The sequence below is a fragment of the Pelophylax lessonae genome (assembly GCF_965119305.1).
Source record: "Pelophylax lessonae genome assembly, contig: HAP1_SCAFFOLD_57, whole genome shotgun sequence".
Classification (NCBI taxonomy): Eukaryota; Metazoa; Chordata; class Amphibia; order Anura; family Ranidae; genus Pelophylax; species Pelophylax lessonae.
The window spans coordinates 100515-123734 of record NW_028120142.1 but is presented as its reverse complement, the minus strand read 5'-3'; the positions used below and the strand labels follow the sequence as shown (position 1 = coordinate 123734).

Below are 23220 nucleotides of genomic sequence, written 5' to 3'. Positions count from 1 at the left end.
GGGATGTCTGAAACAAGGGTTGATGGTGGGACCCTAAATAATGGTCCAGGTTGGTATTCCAAAAATAAAGGTATATGGATGGACCCCATAAAGGTCTATGGTGGGACCCCATAAATTAGGGTTGATGGTGGGACCCTATAAATAAAGATTTGTAGTGAGACCCCATAAATAAAGTTTAATGGTGGGGCCCTTATAAATAAAGGTTCATTGTGGGGCCCTAAATAAAGGTCAATGGTGGAACAACCATAAATAAAGGTCTTTGGTGTGCTACAATAAATTAAGGTTCATGGTGGGACCAAAGAAAGGTTGATGGTGGAACCCCCACAAATAAAGGTCCATTGAGGGATGTCTGAAATAAAGGTTGATGGTGGGACCCTAAATAAGGATCTAGGTTGGGATTCCAACAATAAAGGTCCATGGATGGACCCCATGAATAAAGGTTCTTGGTGAAACTACATAAATAAAGCTCCATAGAGGGATGTCTGAAAGAAAGGTTGATGGTGGGACCCTAAATAATGGTCCAGGTTGGGATTCCAACAATAAAGGTTCATGAATGGACCCATAAATAAAGGTTCTTGGTGGGACTCCATAAATAAAGGTCCATAGAGGGATTTCTGAAATAAAGGTTGATGGTGGGACCCTAAATAATGGTCCAGGTTGGGATTCCATAAATAAAGGTCCATTGATGGACCTCATAAACAAAAGGTCCATTGTGGGATCCCATAAGTAACGATTCATGGTGGAAGACCATAAATAAAGGTCCTTGGTTGCACTTCATAAAAATATGGTCATGGCAGGACCAGAGACAGATTGATGGTGGAACCCCCATATTTTTACTTACTGGGACTGATTTAGACAGAAGCCAATTACCTTTCACCATTCTTTGGAGTGTGGGAGGAAACCAGAGTACTCGGAGGAACCCACAGAGGGAAAGGGAGAGCATGCAAACTCCAGGCAGGTAGTGCCGTGGTTTGGTTTCAAATCAATGACCCTAGTGCTGCCAGGTGGAAGTGCTAACCAGGTCCTAGCCACTGTGCTACCCCATAAAGGATGCAGAATATTTACCTTTATTTTTAATCAGTTTTATCTTGTTTAGATCCTCCGTTATGTTGGCAACTGGAAAGAGAAAACACAAATCTGAAGAGACTGAACATTGCAACATTTCTCATCACTTCCTGTCTAAGTGACAACGGTCACCAGGACAAATATACAGGGTGTAACTCCTTCTGCTTTTGGTCCTTAAAAAATGCTTTAGCTTTTCATACGCTTTAATAGATTTACCATAATTACCTGATTTCTGCAGATCAAATACATTCATTTTCAATCCAGAATCTAAAAGATAAAATATAATAAAATAAATAAGTAAATATAAATCAGAAACATTGGACAAGACTCTCCGCAGACAGGAAGGGTGATCAGACTATGCAGAAGACATGTGACTGCTCAGAGTGACAGTTCCTTCAGAACACAACCCACTTTACAGCGGAAGTCCAGCCTAATACCTGAACTTCTCCCCTGCAATCATTAATGTGGGCGGAGTTCTCCCCTGCAATCATTAATGTGGGCGGAGTTCTCCCCTGCAATCATTAATGTGGGCGGGGTTCTCCCCTGTAATCATTATTGTGGGTGGAATTCTCCCCTGCAATCATTAATGTGGGCGGAATTCTCCCCTGCAATCATTATTGTGGGCGGAATTCTCCCCTGCAATCATTATTGTGGGCGGAGTTCTCCCCTGCAATCATTAATGTGGGCGGGGTTCTCCCCTGCAATCATTATTGTGGGTGGAATTCTCCCCTGCAATCATTATTGTGGGCGGAATTCTCCCCTGCAATCATTATTGTGGGCGGAATTCTCCCCTGCAATCATTAATGTGGGCGGAATTCTCCCCTGCAATCATTAATGTGGGCGGAGTTCTCCCCTGCAATCATTAATGTGGGCGGGGTTCTCCCCTGCAATCATTATTGTGGGCGGAGTTCTCCCCTGCAATCATTATTGTGGGCGGAATTCTCCCCTGCAATCATTAATGTGGGCGGAGTTCTCCCCTGCAATCATTAATGTGGGCGGGGTTCTCCCCTGCAATCATTATTGTGGGTGGAATTCTCCCCTGCAATCATTATTGTGGGCGGAATTCTCCCCTGCAATCATTAATGTGGGCGGAGTTCTCCCCTGCAATCATTAATGTGGGCAGAGTTCTCCCCTGCAATCATTATTGTGGGCGGAATTCTCCCCTGCAATCATTAATGTGGGCGGAGTTCTCCCCTGCAATCATTATTGTGGGCGGAATTCTCCCCTGCAATCATTAATGTGGGAGGAGTTCTCCCCTGCAATCATTATTGTGGGCAGAATTCTCCCCTGCAATCATTATTGTGGGCGGAATTCTCCCCTGCAATCATAAATGTGGGCGGAATTCTCCCCTGCAATCATTATTGTGGGTGGAATTCTCCCCTGCAATCATTATTGTGGGCGGAATTCTCCCCTGCAATCATTAATGTGGGCGGAATTCTCCCCTGCAATCATTAATGTGGGCGGGGTTCTCCCCTGCAATCATTAATGTGGGCGGAGTTCTCCCCTGCAATCATTAATGTGGGTGGAGTTCTCTCCTGCAATCATTATTGTAGGCGGAGTTCTCCCCTGCAATCATTAATGTGGGCGGAGTTCTCCCCTGCAATCATTAATGTGGGCGGAGTTCAGCCTTATGTGTCACAATGAAAAAATTGCAGTTTTTCTCCCTCTATTTTGCAGTATTCAGTGCTGTCACATGACTTCAATTCCTCTTCCTGCTGGGTCCAAGAGCAGCAAGTGGGTGTGGTTACTGACAGCTAGTGACATCAATTCCAGGGAGGGGCACTGTTTCTGTGTAGCCAGTGGGCGTATACAGAATGGGAGGAGCTGATCATAGGTTCCCGCCCAGTGTTCTCTCATCAGTAAGGAAGCATTTTACATCCTAATTCATGGGAAAATGAAGAAATAATTCACACAGGACAAGGGGGAGGGGGCACATATACAGTATAGATGTGTCTGGGGGGAGGGGCACATATACAGAATAGCTCTGCTGGGGTGGAAGGGGCACATATATAGTATAGCTGTGTCAGGGGGGGAGGGGAGCATATATAGTATAGCTGTTTCTGGGGGGAGGGGCACATGTACAGTATATATGTGTCTGGGGGGGAGGGGCACATATACAGTATAGCTGTGCTTGAGGGAGGGGCACATATACAGAATAGCTGTGCTGCGGGGGAAGGGGCACATATGCAGAATATATTCAGGGTCTCCTCCCACTACCCTCCTCCTCCACAGAATTATGTATGCAGGATCTCATTCCACTACCCTCCTCCTCCACAAGTTTATGTATGCAGGATCTCTCATTCCAGTACCTCTTTCTCTATAGAATCATGTATGTAGGATCTTCTTCCACTACCTCCTCCTCCACAGAATTATGTATGCAGGGTCTCCTTCTACTACCTCCTCCTCCACAGAATCATGTATGCATTTTCCATTAGACTTTACTTCTTTGCATTCATGATGAGAACTAATTGCAAATCCAAATTAAAAACAATCTGGGAGCATAAAATACTTACTATTAGCCTTCAGTTGTGTAATTTCAGCTTCAATATTTTTATCTGAGAATAGAAAATAATTCAAATAAGTGAATATTCCTTGATGTTTGATGACTCACAAGAGCAAATATTTCCATGCTTGCAAGGCACAGCTGTGGTATATAGGAAGATATACTATTAAATGGCTGAATGTTTAATGTAAATGGAAATATGAAATGATTGTGTAAACTCTTAAAGAGATTGTAAAACTTGGGGGGGGGGGAAACAAAGCCTGTAAGACAAAGGCATTATGAGCTAGTATGCATCGCATACTAGCTCATAATGAAATATCTAATTTATAATGAAGCTGTCTCAGAGACGCACGCATACCGCTGACATCTTCCCCAGTGTTTCTTCCGGGTTCGTGGGCTCTGGTGCTGTGATTGGCCAGAGCTGCAATGATGTCACTCCGGCGGATGCGTGCAGGAGCCGCCATTTACGGCACGTGTATTGATGGTTCGGCACAGTAAGCCGAACCTTCAAAGCACATACAGTGATGACATCATTGTCTGCATGCACTGTGAATATCTTCTAAACTGTGCAAGTTTAGGAGACATTCACAGTACCTACAGGTAAGCCTTATTATGGGCTTACCTGTAGGTACAAGTAAAAAGAGAGTTTACTTCCTCCTAAAATGTGCAGGTGTGGAAATCCATCAGTGCACAAAAAAAAAGTACCCTACTACCCATTACCCACTATTCTCCTAAACTACTAAATTATATATATATATGTATGGGGTCTCACCCCATTGCCTCCTTCACAAAGAGCTATGTCTTTGGGGTCTGCTTCCACTACCTTCTCCTCTACAGAATTATGTATGCAGGGTCTCCTTCCACTACCTCCTCCTCCACAGAATCATGTATGCAGGATCTCCTTCCACTACCCTCCTCCTCCACAGAATTATGTATGCAGGGTCTCCTTCCACTATCTCCTTCTCCACAAATGAATTTATATAGGATGTCCTTCCACTACCTCCTCTTCCACAGACTTATGTTTCTGGCATTGCTGTATTTTTGTGTATTCAGGCGAACAAATTACAGAACTGAACAGATAACAAACTGGGGGCATCAGTCATTTACTATAACCTTTCAGTTATACCATTTCCTCTTCAATTTTTTTTTTTATCTAACAATAAAAAAGAAAATATTCACATGTACTTTTTTCCCTGATGAGGACTTGAGAAAATGTTTACAATCCTGAAGGTATAGTGAGCAGATTGGACAAAAGAGATTGAATATTGATGATCTTTATTGAAGACTTTGTACCCTCCTCCTCCAAAGAATTATATTGCCTGTATTTCTTACTAAACTTCACTTCTATGTAATCAGGAAATCTAAGTACACAATTTGATTGATTTAAAGACAGAGGAAATAAATACTTACCATTAATCTTCAGTTGCAACATTGTGTCTTCAATATTTTTTTCTGAGAGGAAAAAAAAAATCACAACAATTCATTTTATTGATGTTTGATGACTCATAATCAAATGCTTAGAAATCTAAAGATATGGTCAGCTAATTGGACAAAAGTATTTTGAATATTGATCATGCTTACTGCAGACATTGTACCCTCACAGAATTATGTATGCAGGATCTCCTTCCACTACCTCCTCCTCCACAGAATTATGTATGCAGGATCTCCTTCCACTACCTCCTTCTCCACAGAATTTTGTATGCAGGATCTCCTTCCACTACCTCCTTCTCCTGTACAGAATTATGTATGCAGGATCTCCTTCCACTACCTCCTCCTCCACAGAATTAAGTATGCAGGATCTCCTTCCACTACCTCCTCCTCCACACAATTATGTATGTAGGATCTCCTTCCACTATCTCCTCCTCCACACAATTATGTATGTAGGATCTCCTTCCACTAGCCTACTCCTCTACAGAATTATGTATGCAGGATCTCCTTCCACTATCTCCTTCTCCACAGAATTATGTATGCAGGGTCTCCTTCCATTACCTCCTCCTCCACAGAATTATGTATGCATGGTCTTCTTCCGCTATCTCCTCCTCTACAGAACGTTGTATGCAGGGTCCCCTTCTACTACCCTACTCCTCAACAGAATTATGTATGCAGGGTCTCCTTCCACTACCTCGTCCTCTATAGAATGTTGTATGCAGGGTTACCTTCCTACTACCCTCCTCCTCAAGAGAATTATATATGCAGGCTCTACTTCCACTACCTCCTCCTCCACAGGATAATTTATGCAGGGCCCCTTTCCACTACCTCCTTGTCCTCTACAGAATTATGTATGCGTGATCTCCTTCCACTACCCCTTCCTCCAAAGAATTACGTATGCAGGGTCTCCTTCCACTACATCCTTCTCCACAGAATTATGTATGCAGGATTTCCTTTCACTACCTCCTCTTCCTCAGAATTATATATGCAGGATCTCCTTCCACTACCTCCTCTTCCTCAGAATTATGTATGCAGGATCTCCTTCCACTACCCCTTCCTCCAAAGAATTATGTATGCAGGATTTCCTTCCACTACACTCCTCCTCTACAGAACTATGTATGCAGGATCTCTTTCAAGTACCTCTTTCTCCACAGAATTATGTATACAGGGTTTCCTTCCACTACCTCCTCCTTCATAGATTTATTTCTCTGGCATTGCTGTATTTTTGTGTATTCAGGAGAACAAATTACAGAACTGAATAGATAAAAAAAAACGGGGGCATCAGTCATTTACTATAACCTTTCATTTGGGACATTTCCTTTTCAATTTTTTTTATCTAACAATGAAAAAGAAAATATTCATATGTACTTTTTCCCTGATGAGGATTCACTTGAGCAAATGTTTACAATCCTGAAGGTATAGTGAGCACATTGGACAAAAGAGATTGGATATTGATGATTTCTACTGAAGACTTTGTACCCTCCACAGAATTATGTCGCCTGTATTTCTTACAAAACTTCACTGCTATGTAATCAGGAAATCTAATTGCACAATTTGATTGATTTAAAGACAGAGGAAAAAATACTTACCTTTACTCTTCAGGTGCAACATTGTGTCTTCAATATTTTTTTCTGAGAAGAAAAAACAATTCACAACAACAATTAATTTTATTGATGTTTGATGACTCATAATCAAATGCTTAGAAATCTAAAGATATAGTCGGCTAATTGGACAAAAGTATTTTGAATATTGGTCATATTTACTGCAGATATTGTACCCTCCTCCTCCAAAGAATTATGTATGCAGGATCTCCTTCCACTGCCTTTTCCTCCACAGAATTATGTATGCATGGTCTCCTTCCATTACCTCCTCCTCCACACAATTGTGTATGCCTGGTCTCCTTCCATTACCTCCTTCTTCACAGATTTTTGTATTCAGGGTCTCCTATTTGAGAATTTTAGGGACAGGCTGGAGAGATTAGGCAGGGACAGAACAATCGTCCGTTAGCGATCTACATCAATTTAGCTGTGTGGGGGGTGGTGCAGTGAAAAATCTTTTTGCCCTCACTGGAGCCCACTGAGGAGGAGGAGGAGGAGGAGGGAGAAAAAAATATATTTTTATCAGTCTGTTGTGTGCAGCGTTCAGCTATATTTTACTACAGATTGCTGTTCTAATCTGCTATTTAAAAATTACAAAGTTAAAGGGGAATTTTTTTTCCCCCTTCATAGCCTGCTTGCTGCTAAGCTGACCGTGACATAAGACACTGCTGTGTTCACATGTGCTATTGAGTGATTTTCAATTTTATATACTTTTTTCTATTTCACTATTCAATATACACCCTTTTGGGATAAAAAACATTTAATTGTGGCATAGTCTGTACTAATCTGCTATTTAAAAATTACAAAGTTAAAGGGGAATTTTTTTTTTCCCCCTTCATAGCCTGCTTGCTGCTGAGCTGACCGTGACATCAGACACTGCTGTGTTCACATGTGCTATTGAGTGAATTTTAATTTGATATACTTTTTTCTATTTCAATATTCAATATACACCCTTTTGGGTTAAAAAAAAAAATAAATTGTGGCATAGTCTGTACTAATCTGCTATTTAAAAAATACAAAGTTAAAAGGGGAATTTTTTTTTCCCTTCATAGCCTGCTGCTGAGCTGACCGTGACATAAAACATAAGACACTGCTGTGTTCACATGTGCTATTGAAAAATCAACAATTTTATATCATATTTTCTATTCCGCTATTCAATCTACACCCTTTTGGGGTAAAAAAAATAAATTGCGGCATAGTCTGTATCGGTACGTGTGAGATACACCTTCCAAATTTTTGGGGCGCATTTTCCACCGCCGAGGATTGCAGGGTGCTTCAGTTTGCCTCCTGTTCCAAACTCCTCCTACTCCTCATCCTGCCTTTAGGGTACAAAAAATTGTAATTGGGGCCTAGTCTGGGTCTGTACATGTGAGATACACCTTTTTATATCATATTTTATATTCCGCTATTCAATCTACACCATTTGGGGTAAAAAAAATTAAATTGCGGCATTGTCTGTATCGGTACGTGTGAGATACACCTTCCAAATTTTTGGGGCACATCTTCCACCGCCGAGGATTGCAGGGTGCTTCAGTTTGCCTCCTGTTCCGAACTCCTCCTACTCCTCATCCTGCCTGTAGGGTATAAAAAATTGTAATCGGGGCCTAGTCTGTGTTTGTACATGTGAGATACACCGTTTTATAAAATGTTTTCTATTCCGCTATTCAATCTACACCCTTTGGGGTAAAAAGAATTAAATTGCGGCATAGTCTATATAGGTACGTGTGAGATACACCTTCCAAATTTTTGGGGCGCATCTTCCACCGCCGAGGATTGCAGGGTGCTTCAGTTTGCCTCCTGTTCCGAACTCCTCCTACTCCTCATCCTGCCTTTAGGGTACAAAAAATTGTAATCGGGCCTAGTCTGGGTCTGTACGTGTGAGATACACCTTTTTATATCATATTTTCTATTCCGCTATTCAATCTACACCCTTTGGGGTAAAAAAAAATAAATTGTGGCATAGTCTGTATCGGTACGTGTGAGATACACCTTCCAAATTTTTGGGGCGCATCTTCCACCGCCGAGGATTGCAGGGTGCTTCAGTTTGCCTCCTGTTCCTAACTCCGCTTCCTCATCCTCTACCGCCTCCTCATCCGGTCAGCGTAACACCTTCAAAACCAACTTCAGCACAGCCAGGGGTAAACGACAGCAGGCAGTTTTAAAACTTGCCTGTTTGGGGGAAAAAACACACACCGCGCAGGAGTTGTGGAGGAGCATGGAACAGCAGGCAAATGAGTGTTTGCTGCCAGCGAGCCTCAAGCCCGGCCTGGTGGTGTGCGATAATGGGCAAAATCTTATAGTAGCTCTGGGCCTAGCCGGTTTGACGCACGCATGTGCTGAATTTGGTGGTGCAGAGGTTCCTTAAAAATTACCCCGATATGTCAGAGCTGCTGCAGAAAGTGCGGCCCGTCTGTGCGCACTTTCAGCGTTCTCACCCTGCTGCTGCTCGCCTGTCAGCGCTGCAGCGTATCTTCGGCCTTCCCGCTCACCGCCTCATATGTGACGTGCCCACAAGGTGGAACTCCACCTTGCACATGCTGCAAAGACTGTGCGAGCAGCAGCAGACCATAGTGGAGTTTCAGCTGCAGCACACACGTGTGAGTCACTCTGCGGAACAGCACCACTTCACCACCAATAACTGGGCCTCCATGCGAGACCTGTGTTCCTTGTTGCGCTGTTTTGAGTACTCCACCAACATGGCCAGTGCCGATGACGCCATTGTCAGCTTAACTATTCCACTTCTATGCCTCCTTGAAAAAACGATTCGGGCGATGATGGAAGAGGATGTGGCACAGGATGAGGAGGAGGAGGATGAAGAGGTAACATTTCCAAGGCTTTCAGGGCAGTCATTCGCAAGTGGCTCCGAGGGTGGGTTCCTGCACACAAACGCCAGGTACACAATTGTCCAGCAGGGACACAGTTCTGGAGGATGAGGAGGATGAGGAGGAGGAGATGGAGGAGGAGATGGAACCATGTTCACAGCAGGGTGGCACCCAGATCACTGGTGCAAGGCTGGGGGGATACAGAGGACACAAATGATACACCTCCCACAGAGGACAGCCTTTCGTTGCCTCTGGGCAGCCTGGCACGCATGAGCGATTACATGCTGCAGTGTCTCCACAACGACCGCCGAGTTGCCCACATTCTAACTTGTGCTGATTACTGGGTGGCCACGCTGCTGGATCCCCGTTACAAGGACAACGTACCGTCCTTAATTCACTCACTGGAGCGTGATCGCAAGATGCACGAGTACAAGCGCACGCTGGTAGACGCGATGCTGCTGGCATTCCCACCTGACAGCGGGGCCACAGTGGAAGCACAGGGCCAAGGCAGAGGAGGAGGAGGAAGAGGTCACCAACGCAATCAGGGCACCGCCAGCACCTCAGAAGGCAGGGTTAGCATGGCCGAAATGTGGAAAAGCTTTGTCAGCACGCCACAACAAACAGCAGCACCAGCAGCTCATATGGAACGTCTTAGCAGGAGGCAGCATTTCACCAACATGGTGGAGCAGTATGTGTGCACACGCCTACATGTAGTGAATGACAGGTCTGCCCCCTTCAACTTCTGGGTCTCCAAATTGGGCACATGGCCTGAGCTTGCCCTTTACGCCTTGGAGGTGCTGGTGTGCCCTGCAGCCAGTGTATTATCTGAACATGTATTTAGCACGGCTGGGGGCGTTATCACAGTCAAGCGCAGCCGCCTGTCCAGAGACAATGTGGACAAGCTCACGTTCATTAAAATGAACCAGGCATGGATCCCACCGGACTTTTCCGTACCTTGTGCAGAATAGAGATGGATACCGACCTTACCCAGCCATTGTTATATTTTTGATCTTTCTCACTCTTTTGGGGTGTACCCTAGTTTAAAATGACTGAAAAAAAGCAGTGTTGGCTACCTCGTCCTCCTCCACCGCTGCTTCCACCTACACCGCCACATCCACCGCCACCTCAACCTCCCTCCTACTCCATATGGGCCTCGTCCTTCACAGATGAAGAAAATTGTTTTATTTTTCTGTTTTTTTTGTTGTTTTAAGTTATTTCCCTATCCACATTTGTTTGCAGAGCACTTGCCATGCTCTTAACTACATTTTGCTGCCATTTGCAGCACTCTAGCCCTTTCCATTGGTGTTTTAGAGCCATTTTAGTGCCTGAAAGTTCGGGTCCCTATTGACTTCAATGGGGTTCGGTGTCCGGGTAAAGTTCGGAAAAAGTCCGGGACACGGACCCGGACTTTTTTTTCAAGTTCGGCCGAACCTGCCGAACATGGACATCCAGGTGTCCGCTCAACTCTAATAGTGAGCACATTGGACAAAAGAGATTGGATATTGATGATTTTTACTGAAGACTTTGTACCCTCCACAGAATTATGTTGCCTGTATTTCTTACTAAACTTTACTTCTATGTAATCAGGAAATCTAATTACACAATTTAATTGATTTAAAGACAGGAAATAAATACTTACCATTACTCTTCAGTTGCAACATTGTGTTTTCAATATTTTTTTCTGAGAAGAAAAAACAATTCACAACAATTAATTGTATTTATTTTTAATGACTCATAATCAAATGCTTAGAAATCTAAAGATATATTCAGCAAATTGGAAAAAAATACTTTGAATATTGGTAATGTTTTCTGCAGTCATTGTACCCTCCTTCTCCACAGAATTATGTATGCAGGATCTCCTTCCCCTACCCTTCTTCTCCAGTGTTATGTATGCAGGGATCCTTCCACTACCTCCTTCTCTATAGAATGTTGTATGCTGGGTCTCCTTCTACTACCCTCCTCCTCAATAGAATTGTGTATGCAGGATCTCTTTCCACTACCTCCTCCTCCTCCACAGAATTATGTATGCAGGATCTCCTTCGACTACCTCCTTCTCCTCTACAGAATTATATATGCAGGATCTCCTTCCACTACCCTTCTTCTCCAGTGTTATGTATGCAGGGATCCTTCCACTACCTCCTTCTCTATAGAATGTTGTATGCTGGGTCTCCTTCTACTACCCTCCTCCTCAATAGAATTGTGTATGCAGAATCTCTTTCCACTACCTCCTCCCCGAAAGAATTGTGTATGTAGGATCTCATTCCACTACCTCCTCCTCCTCCACAGAATTATGTATGCAGGATCTCCTTCGACTACCTCCTTCTCCTCTACAGAATTATATATGCAGGATCTCCTTCCACTACCCTCCTTCTCCACAGAATTATGTATTCAAGATCTCCTTACACTACCCTCTCCTTCAAAGCATTATGTATTCAGGGTCTTCTTCACCTACCTCCTTCTCCACAGAATTGTGTATGCAGACACATATGTCACCGATATTGAGACACTCGACACCGCAGCATCTCAAAAAAACCTTAAACCTCATGAAATATTTACTAGATCTAAAGTTAAGGGGGTTTTTTAGGGAAACCCAGCACAAAAAACTCATCAAACCAAGACCTCACGGAGAAGAGACCGGAGTACAAGAAGGATTAAATATTATTAACCTCTCTTCACACATTCTCACAGAAGCACAAAAAGAAGTACTCTCTTTCGGACTCTCATTCTGCCCTAACCAGGGCATGGATAAATTTGAGGCTATAAAAGATATCAACCTATTTGCCCGAAATTTACTATTAAAAACCATGTATAGCAAACAACCCACGACGGAACCTATAACTACACCACTAACTGCGGCTGAATATCGGGCAATTAGAGATCTCAATTTACTGCTAGAGGAAGGAGGATTAGACGATCTCGAGGATACGGAACAATGTATAGACAGTGAAGAAGAAGATATCAACACAGGACCCACCACAGAGACACAATTTAAGAAGAAATCACACATCTTTCCCCCCCTCAACTCAAATCCGGCTATTGCACTTTTCGTACGCCAAACCACAAATGATCTTGAAAACTTGCGTCAAACAACATATCCTACTAACCTCACACGCAATCAAAGACAAGCATTAAAAGAATTACAAGAAAATGATTCCATCACTATCAAACCTTCGGATAAAGGAGGCAACGTTGTCCTAATGGACAACGAAAAATACCAAGAAATGTGTCTTAACATCTTGCAAAACAAAAAATACTATCAACCAATCTCTCCCTTAATGATACACAGCTTCAATGAGGAATTTTACAAACTCGTTGACAGAGCCTACAACAATAAAACCATTACCAAAACCCTTTGGGAATTCATACGCACAAAACACCCGCGAGTACCAACATTCTACGCACTCCCCAAAGTGCACAAAAACCCACTAAACCCGCCCGGACGACCCATAGTTTCCGGTAACGGATGCATTACTGAAAATATTAGTCAAGTGATTGATGCTCACCTAAAACCTTTTGTCACCAAACTGGCATCATATGTCAAAGACACCGGACATCTACTTCAGATACTTGATAATATCTCTATACCAATAGATGCCTTTCTCGTTACTATTGATGTCGAAACTCTCTATAATAACATCCCCCACTCAAAAGGCCTAAAAACAATAGAAAAAGTACTCCAACAAGAAAGTAGATATGATGCCAATTTTAGCACTTTTATTCTACAGATGTTGAGATTTATACTAAACCACAATGTCTTCTCTTTTTGTGGTACACATTATGCTCAAATATGCGGTGTAGCGATGGGCACAAGCTGTGCGCCCACATACGCTAACATATATCTAGGCGAATGGGAAGAGGATTTCCTATCATCCGAATACCACACCAGATACACGAGCCACATTATCCTGTGGCAAAGATTTCTCGATGACATCTTTCTCATATGGACTGGATCTGAAGCCCTTCTATTGGAATGCCTAAACCAAATGAATCAGAACCACTTCAATATGTATTTCACTATCACATATAACCAAACAAAAGTACCATTTTTGGATACTTACATTTATAAAGATGATGCGGGTAATCTCCTAACAACACTCTTTAGAAAACCAACAGCTGGTAACACAATACTCCACGCCAAGAGCTTCCACCCAGATCCTCTCAAAAACTCGATACCCTACAGCCAGTTCCTCAGACTTAAGAGAAACTGCTCTAAACCCTTGGAATTCCAAAAAGAAGCTAATGCTTTAAGAGACAGATTAATTGACAGAGGATACTCAAAAACATGCCTGAGAAAAGCGTTTAATCGAGTCAACCAATTGGACAGACATGAGATTCTGTACAAACAAACCAAAAAGGACAAATCAACAGATGTACCCCCCACAAGAATTATCATGCGCTTCTCAAACGAGCACAAAAAAATAAGAAATATTATACAAAAGAATTGGCCTATCCTCACTGAGGACCCCACAATCAAAGGACTGGTACCTACTTATCCTCTCATCACTTACAGGAAATCACGATCTGTACAACAGACTCTAGTAAGGAGTGAAATGAAGTCCCAAAAAGACCCATGCAACACCGTGGGAACTTTTCCCTGTGGCTCCTGCGCCCAATGCGCAGTAATACTCAAATCCACACACCTAATCTTACCGAATGGTGAAACTTTCATCCCCCGTCATTTTGCTAATTGCAAAACTAAGGGGGTTGTATATATTATGAATTGCGAATGTGGAGCATTCTACATCGGAAAAACAAAACAAGAATTCGGACTGAGAGTCAATAAACATATCCAAAGCATGACCATCGGCAACTTCCATCTTCCGTTAGGCCGCCATATAACCCAACACCACAAATATAAGATGCCTAAAGTTTCCTTTACTGCATTAGAACGCATCCACATTCCAGCCAGAGGAGGGGACTGGAACAAATCCCTCCTACAGAAAGAACTGCGCTGGATAAAAAAACTTAACGCAACCACACCCCCTGGACTAAACGAAAGTGCGAGTTATCGCCCTTTCCTAGAAGGTTTTGCCTCAGGCAAAACCCATTGATAATACATATTCCTTGACATCATTTATTTTCTATTATTATTTTATATTTTATATTTTTTATTTTTATTTTTCTTTATTTTTATTTTTCTTTATTATTTTTTATTAATATTTTTTTCTCTCTTTTATATTTTATATTTTTTTCTTATTTATTTTTTTTTTTTTTCTTATTATTTCCATTATATATTTTTTCTTTCATTTTTTCATTCATAAAATCCTTCTTGTATGTGACATGTTTGTTGGCATTGGGCTTTACCCCTCCGTGCCCAAGAGTCACCCTTATTTGGATAGTCCCCTACTCCTCCTGTTGTAATTTATATTGCTGTTAATATTGTTACTTCACTTTATTGTATGATTGTAATTATCCATTATTTACTGTATTTACCATAAAAACTCTTTTTTATATATATGCTACATATGCCCATTACACTGTGATCAATTAGTACAGGTTCCATCACCCAGGTTTGTCATATTCCCCTCTTTGCCCTCCCAGAGTTCACCCGGCACAGGTAACCCCAGAGCATGACACTCTGGGGACTGACAAGGACGATGGGGATCATACCCCTTCAAATCCTTGTCCCATTCCTGTGTCGGCGGCCTCGGAACATCTTCATTATACCCTTCACGTCAAATAGGCAGGGTGCGCGCGCAGCCCATCGGCGCGCGCACCACGGCCCGACGCCGGCCTGAGCCCGGATCGTCCTGAGATATGCGCGCGCAACTCCATCGGCGCGCGCATTAATCTCCCACGTCGACCCGGACTCCCGATCGACGTCATGACGTACGGCGGCGCAACTGCGCATGCTCCGAGGGATATAAAAGGCCGGGGATTTCTAACAGGCCGTCACTTCCCTCCAGCCGAGGGATGATACGGACGCCCCAGGATACGCAGCTCTGGACTCCCATTCTACCACACAGCCCTACCTAAACGTAAGTTCATCATCCAACAATGCTTTACCTTTTGCACTGTTGGATGTACTTTTTACTAGTGCTCACAATGCCTCAAGGCTCATCAGCACTAATTATCTTTACCAGGGAAACACCAGGATCCTTAACCAGGGCTCCCCCTGCTGTTTAGAATCCGGAACTCCCTGCAAATGTAAGTCATTAATATTTTAATATGTATGCATATCAAGCAAAGAAATCCGGCCCACACCAAACCCAATCTGCCCTATCATGCAGGCTCAAAATAAAGCAAAGTGAGAACACAGCCTCCACTGCATTTGGACTACCATAACCAAGACCTTCAACACCAATTGTAAGTGATCAGCACTAACTCCGATAGTGCTTTAAATACAATCACAATAAATATTTTGATCTAATTGGTGTCATATATGTCATATATTCTTCAGGCCATTGAGAAGGACTACCTCCTTCCTCACATTATCAAGCAACTCTTACAACATGTAAGTTTGCTTCACACATTTCTACTCAATTTTACTTATATTCAGTTGGCAACACTCACCATTACCACATATCTTTACAGACAGCCATTCCTCCAGAAATCCTGTTGAACATTCTTGGAGGGCAATGGGAATACCAAATCCTGGGACCTGACCGTTGAATCACATGTATGTGCATACTCTATTATTCACTATTTTTACAAATAGTGTTATACTACAATAAATCTCTAATATATACTCACTATATTTTTCAGATATGGTGACCCCTTCCCACTTCCTTGACAAAGGCAATATACCTATGCCGAAACGCGTCGGAAGTTTGACAAAGATACTCTCTCTCAAGCTCACATTTATGAGCCCTAAATAGACAGAGTTCTTTAAAGTCACCATTTCCACCTTGTCACCTTTCGTTCTATCTTCACCTACTCACATGGGTCTATAACCCATTGGCACTTACTGTGTTTATATTGTTTGTATCATTATTTTGCTATCAGCATATTATTATTATTTTTAATAAATATAGCATTTTACTAAGCCCGCAAAGTCCCAATCCCTTGACCTGAGGCATCAAACTTGCTCCAAAACGTTTTTCTGGGACGGAGGCTACACCTACTTATCTAGGTATCAGGGATCGACCCTTTTCTCGTGTATGCAGGATCTGCTTCCACTACCTCCTCTTCCTCAGAATTATGTATGCAGGATATCCTTCCAATACTGCTTTCTGTACAGAATTATATATGCAGGGTTTCCTTCCACTACCCTCCTCCCCTACAGAAATATGAATGCAGGATCTCCTTCCATTACCTCCTCCTCCACAGAATTAAGTATGCAGGATCTCCTTCCACTATCTCCTCCTCCACAGAATGATGTATGTAGGATTTCCTTCCACTAGCCTACTCCTCTACAGAATTATGTATGCAGGGTCTCCTTCCTCTACCTCCTCCTCCACAGAATTAAGTATGCAGGATCTCCTTTCAGTATCTCCTCCTCCACAGAATTATGTATGTATGGTCTGCTTCCATTACCTCCTGCTCCACAGAATTGTGTATGCATGGCGTCCTTCCATTACCTCCTTCTTCACAGAATTATGAATGCAGAGTCTCCTTTCACTATCTCCTCCTCTACAGAATGTTGTATGCATGGTCTCCTTCTACTACCCTACTCCTCAACAGAATTATGCATGCAGGGTCTCCTTCCTATTACCCTCCTCCTCAACAGAATTATGTATGCAGGATCTCCTTCCACTACCTCCCCCTCCACAGGATTATGTATGCAGGGACCCTTGCCACTACCTCCTTCTCCTCCACAGAATTTTGTATTTAAGATCTCCTTCCACTACTACCTCCCCCTCCACAGGATTATGTATGCAGGGACCCTTGCCACTACCTCCTTCTCCTCCACAGAATTTTGTATTTAAGATCTCCTTCCACTACCCCTTCCTCCACAGAATTGTGTATGCAGGATCTCCTTCCACTACCTCCTCCTCCACAGAATTATGTATGCAGGATCTCTTTCCAGTACATCTTTCTCCACAGAATTATGTGTACAGGGTTTCCTTCCACTACCCTCCTCCTTCACAAAATTATGTATGCAGGATCTCCTTCCACTACGCCCTCCTCCACAGAATAAGGTATGCAGGATCTTCTTCCACTACCCCCTCCTTTATAGAATTATGTCTCTGGCGTTGCTGTACTTTTGTGTATTCAGGAGAACAAATTACAGAACTGAATAGATAACAAAACCGGGGGCATCAGTCATTTACTATAACCTTTCATTTGTGACATTTCCTTCTAAGTGAAAAAGAAAATATTCATATGTACTTTTTCCCTGATGAGAATTCACTTGAGCAAATGTTTTCAATCCTGAAGGTATAGTGAGCACATTGGACAAAAGAGATTGGATATTGATGATTTTTACTGAAGACTTTGTACCCTCATCCTCCACAAAATTATGTCTCCTGTATTTCTTACTAAACTTCACTTCTATGTAATCAGGAAATCTACAGTAATTACACAATTTATTGATTTAAATCTATGTGTGAACCAAATCAACAAAAGTAAATATATATAACATATATCAATCTGTGAAGCCAATTAATAATGCAAATCAATTGGTGCATAAACATAAAGGTTCATAAGTGTCCATAAATATTTTGCAGGTGAGTAGAATTGTATTCTATCCGAATAATACGTGTATCCACCACCGAGTGAAATTCATCCTTACCAAACGGAAATAAATAAGGTGCAACTATATTTTCTTGTGCTGAAAAAATATCCAATCTCCTTGTGAACAAACACCACGTGTAAATCACCAGGAATTAGCCTCTTACCAGATGGTAATAGGTATGCACTTGTTCAGTGAAACCACCGCCTTGCTTCCTCTTTAAAATCCTGAAGTGGGATGTAGAACCGCTCTACCTTTCTTTCTCCACTAGATGGCAACGAGTACCAGCAAGAAACACAGCCTCATCCTTCTTTACAAGCTCACAAAACCACCGTGTATTAAAGGAAAAAAAGGGCTAATAGTGTATTACCCTTGGGATTTATTCAAAAAACAGTTGATAATGCACTTACAATTAGATGTCTTGTATTCAGCATAAACATAGGCATACGAATTCCTGCAAAGGCTTGCGGCCGGCTGCAGCACGGACCGCAAGTTGTGTGTGACGTGTGCGCCTCCTAATCTGACCGGTTTCTTCCCATAGGACTTCTACTGAGACAGGAGTACTGGCGCATCGTCACTTCCGCTTTATTTATACAGGTGGAAGCAGATTGTCTAACTTCCGGTGTCTGCAGAGCAGGTAGTATAAAACATTGATCCATAGCACATCCTGGTGACACAGGAAGTAAACACTTCACCTCCTGTCTGCACAGGAAGCAAACACTTTACTTCCTGTCTGCAGAGCAAGTGTCTGCAGAGCAGGTATGCCTTGGAACTTCTGGCTGATAGCAATTTAAGGCAAATTACTTAAATATGGGTAACTTTCCTTGTGTTAAAAGGAATGTATAAAAACATACTTTATTATTTGTTAAAAACAAATGTATAAAAACATCGATCTATGGCACATCCTGGTGACACCGGAAGTAAACACTTTCCTTCCTGTCCTACAACACACTGCTTTAGGAGCGTAGTGGGAAAGGGGTGACACCGGAAATATGTGTATAATAAAATGTATTGAACTATATTAAACCATATGCTCCAATACAAATTTAAAATAAATGTTAAAAGATAACTAAAATATAAAACCTGCCAAAATATATGTGGGGATCAACAGTTATTAATGTGTGCGTTTATGTCCCACTCTTGCGAGAATAAAAACCTTGTGATAAGACCGGCGGATAAAGGTGGGGGTATCGTTCTTCTCAATAAGGAACAATACACTGAAGAAATGGAGAGGTTGTTATCTGATAATGGCACCTATGAAGTTTTGAAAAAAGACCCCACCTTCAAATATAAGAAACAGTTGGAGAAAATAGTGACTAAAGGTTACGAGGAAGGTATTATAAACAAAAAAGAGAAGGAATTCTTGGTACCTTTGGCTCCCAGGATTCCGACCATATATTATCTTCCCAAAGTACATAAAAGCCTCACTAGACCACCTGGGAGGCCCATAGTGAGCGGAATCGATTCCGTTACCTCCAGGATTGGAAGGTATGTGGACCACTTTCTGCAACCCCTGGTCCAAGAAACCCCTTCATATCTTAAAGATACGGCTCAATGTATCCAGGAAGTGACACAATTAGAGGTGGAGGGAGACGTACTGCTGGTCACGGCAGACGTGACGTCTTTATATACCGTGATACCCCACCAGATAGGATATGAAGCGGTATGCACTTTCTTGGACACTGATTATGAAATACCGATGGACCAGAAGAAGTTCATCCTGGATCTACTAATTTTCGGCATGGAGCACAACTATTTCTATTATGGCGAAAAGTTCTACCTACAGAAAATGGGCGTAGCTATGGGGGCCAAGTTTGCCCCCAGCTTAGCCAATTTATTTATGGCACTGTGGGAAGATAGAAACATTTATTCCAACAGACCCAGGCAACTGGTTATGTGGAGAAGGTACATAGATGACACGCTGTTAATATGGCAGGGAGAAGAAGATTCACTGAGAAGGTTCATGAGAGATCTGAATTGTAATAATTGGGGGATCAGGTTTTCTTATGAATTTAGCAAGACCTCAGTGAACTTCTTGGACCTAGTCATATCCAGGGTAGGTTCTAGTTTTTCCACCCATACCTATTATAAGCCGACTGATAGGAACGGCTTTATAGCCCTGGACAGCTGTCACCATCCAGCCTGGCTCAGATCTGTACCCAAATCACAATTCAGAAGAGTCAGAAGGAATTGTACCGACAGCCAAGTATTCCGGAAACAAGCTATGGTCCTGAAAGAAAAATTTCTGGAAAAAGGCTACAAACCAGAAGTGCTAGAGAAAGAAATTCAGACCCTGGAGTTAGTTGAGCAAAGAAGTTTGATACAACCTAAGAAAGTTCAGAACCCAGGAAAAACCAGTTCCAAGTTTGAATTTGCTTTCATTACGAGATTCTCACAAAACTACAAGTGGCTAAATCATGTATTCCGGAAACACTGGGGAGTCCTACAGAAAGATAAAATTTTAGGACCCATGCTACCAGAAGTTCCACCTATCATTTACAGGAAGGCACAGAACTTACGAGATCTGGTAGCCCCCAATCCCATTGATCCTCCTACCATCCCAAAATTTTTTCCTGATATGAAGAGCTTCTTTCCCTGCAGGAGTTGCAGAGTGTGTAAAGAAGCTCAAACTATCAGGACTAATAAATTTCATTCAACTGTGACAGGTAAAGAGTACCCCATTAGAAATTTTATTTCCTGCCATACGAAAGGGGTTGTATACCTTTTACAGTGTGAGTGCAATTACCAGTATGTTGGAAGAACCATACGTACTGCCGCCATACGTATTGGAGAACATCTGACCAACATACACAAAGCTTTTCCTGGGCATAGTGTATCCCAACACTTCGCCCAATGTCACAGAAAAAATCCCAAGAGGTTAAAAATCATCGTTATTGAGAAATATACACCACACTGGAGGGGGAGCAATCTGAGGAGGTCTATATCCAGGAGGGAAACCTTCTGGATATATGAGCTCGGCTGCTCCAGACCCCGGGGACTCAACATAGAGTGGGACATAAACGCACACATTAATAACTGTTGATCCCCACATATATTTTGGCAGGTTTTATATTTTAGTTATCTTTTAACATTTATTTTAAATTTGTATTGGAGCATATGGTTTAATATAGTTCAATACATTTTATTATACACATATTTCCGGTGTCACCCCTTTCCCACTACGCTCCTAAAGCAGTGTGTTGTAGGACAGGAAGGAAAGTGTTTACTTCCGGTGTCACCAGGATGTGCCATAGATCGATGTTTTTATACATTTGTTTTTAACAAATAATAAAGTATGTTTTTATACATTCCTTTTAACACAAGGAAAGTTACCCATATTTAAGTAATTTGCCTTAAATTGCTATCAGCCAGAAGTTCCAAGGCATACCTGCTCTGCAGACACTTGCTCTGCAGACAGGAAGTAAAGTGTTTGCTTCCTGTGCAGACAGGAGGTGAAGTGTTTACTTCCTGTGTCACCAGGATGTGCTATGGATCAATGTTTTATACTACCTGCTCTGCAGACACCGGAAGTTAGACAATCTGCTTCCACCTGTATAAATAAAGCGGAAGTGACGATGCGCCAGTACTCCTGTCTCAGTAGAAGTCCTATGGGAAGAAACCGGTCAGATTAGGAGGCGCACACGTCACACACAACTTGCGGTCCGTGCTGCAGCCGGCCGCAAGCCTTTGCAGGAATTCGTATGCCTATGTTTATGCTGAATACAAGACATCTAATTGTAAGTGCATTATCAACTGTTTTTTGAATAAATCCCAAGGGTAATACACTATTAGCCCTTTTTTTCCTTTAATACACGGTGGTTTTGTGAGCTTGTAAAGAAGGATGAGGCTGTGTTTCTTGCTGGTACTCGTTGCCATCTAGTGGAGAAAGAAAGGTAGAGCGGTTCTACATCCCACTTCAGGATTTTAAAGAGGAAGCAAGGCGGTGGTTTCACTGAACAAGTGCATACCTATTACCATCTGGTAAGAGGCTAATTCCTGGTGATTTACACGTGGTGTTTGTTCACAAGGAGATTGGATATTTTTTCAGCACAAGAAAATATAGTTGCACCTTATTTATTTCCGTTTGGTAAGGATGAATTTCACTCGGTGGTGGATACACGTATTATTCGGATAGAATACAATTCTACTCACCTGCAAAATATTTATGGACACTTATGAACCTTTATGTTTATGCACCAATTGATTTGCATTATTAATTGGCTTCACAGATTGATATATGTTATATATATTTACTTTTGTTGATTTGGTTCACACATAGATATATGTTATATATTCATTATTTATTTGTTGTTTAGCGCACCCCACACCACATATACATTTATCTATATTCAAAAGCACTGAATACCGGGAGCAGCTTCAACACACTATCAGCGCACCCATCCCCCCTTACAACATTATTGATTTAAAGACAGAGGAAATAAATACTTACCATTACTCTTCAGTTCTAAAAAGAAAAAAACAAATCACAACAATTAATTTTAATTTAATTTAAATGCTTAGAAACCTAAAGATATAGACATCTAATTGGAAAAAAGTGTCTTTAATATTGGTCATGTTTACTGCAGACTTTGGACCCTCCTCTTCCACATAATTATTTATGCAGGATATTCTTCCACTACCTCCTCCTCCACAGAATTATGTAAGCAGGAGCTCCTTCCACTACTCTCCTCCGCAGAATTATGTATGCAGGGTCTCCTTCAACTACCCTCCTCCTCAACAGAATTATGTATGCAGGATCTCCTTCCACTACCTCCTTCTCCACAGAATTATGTATTCAAGATCTGATTCCGCTACCCCCTCCTCCAAAGAATATTGTATGCAGGGCCTCCTACCACTACCTCCTTCTCCACAGAAATGTGTATGCAGAATTCCCTTCTACTACCTCCTCTTCCTCAGAATTATGTATGCAGGATCTCCTTCCACTACCCTCCTCCTCTACAGAATTATGTATGCAGGACCACTTTCTAGTACCTCTTTCTCCAAAGAATTATGTATGCAGGGTTTCCTTCCACTACCCTCCACCCTCACAGAATTATGTATGCAGGATCTTCTTCCACTACCTCCTCCTCCACAGACTTAAGTATGCAGGATCTCCTTCCACTATCTCCTCCTCCACAGAATGATATATGGAGGGTCTCCTTCCACTACCTCCTCCTCACAAAATTAAGT

General features: G+C 42.1%; 1 protein-coding gene across 1 annotated transcript in view; it reads right to left on the bottom strand.

Annotated features, from left to right (window-relative positions):
- Positions 1-23220, bottom strand: part of LOC309543476 (perlucin-like protein) — a gene marked incomplete at its 5' end in the record, with an annotated part of 56080 nt that overhangs the window by 20884 nt on the left and 11976 nt on the right. Inside the window, 3 exons of the mRNA XM_082275956.1 lie at positions 1066-1116; positions 1291-1332; positions 3579-3620. Coding sequence (XP_082132082.1) covers positions 1066-1116; positions 1291-1332; positions 3579-3620 — 135 coding nt within the window. The remainder of the gene's footprint in view (positions 1-1065; positions 1117-1290; positions 1333-3578; positions 3621-23220) is intronic.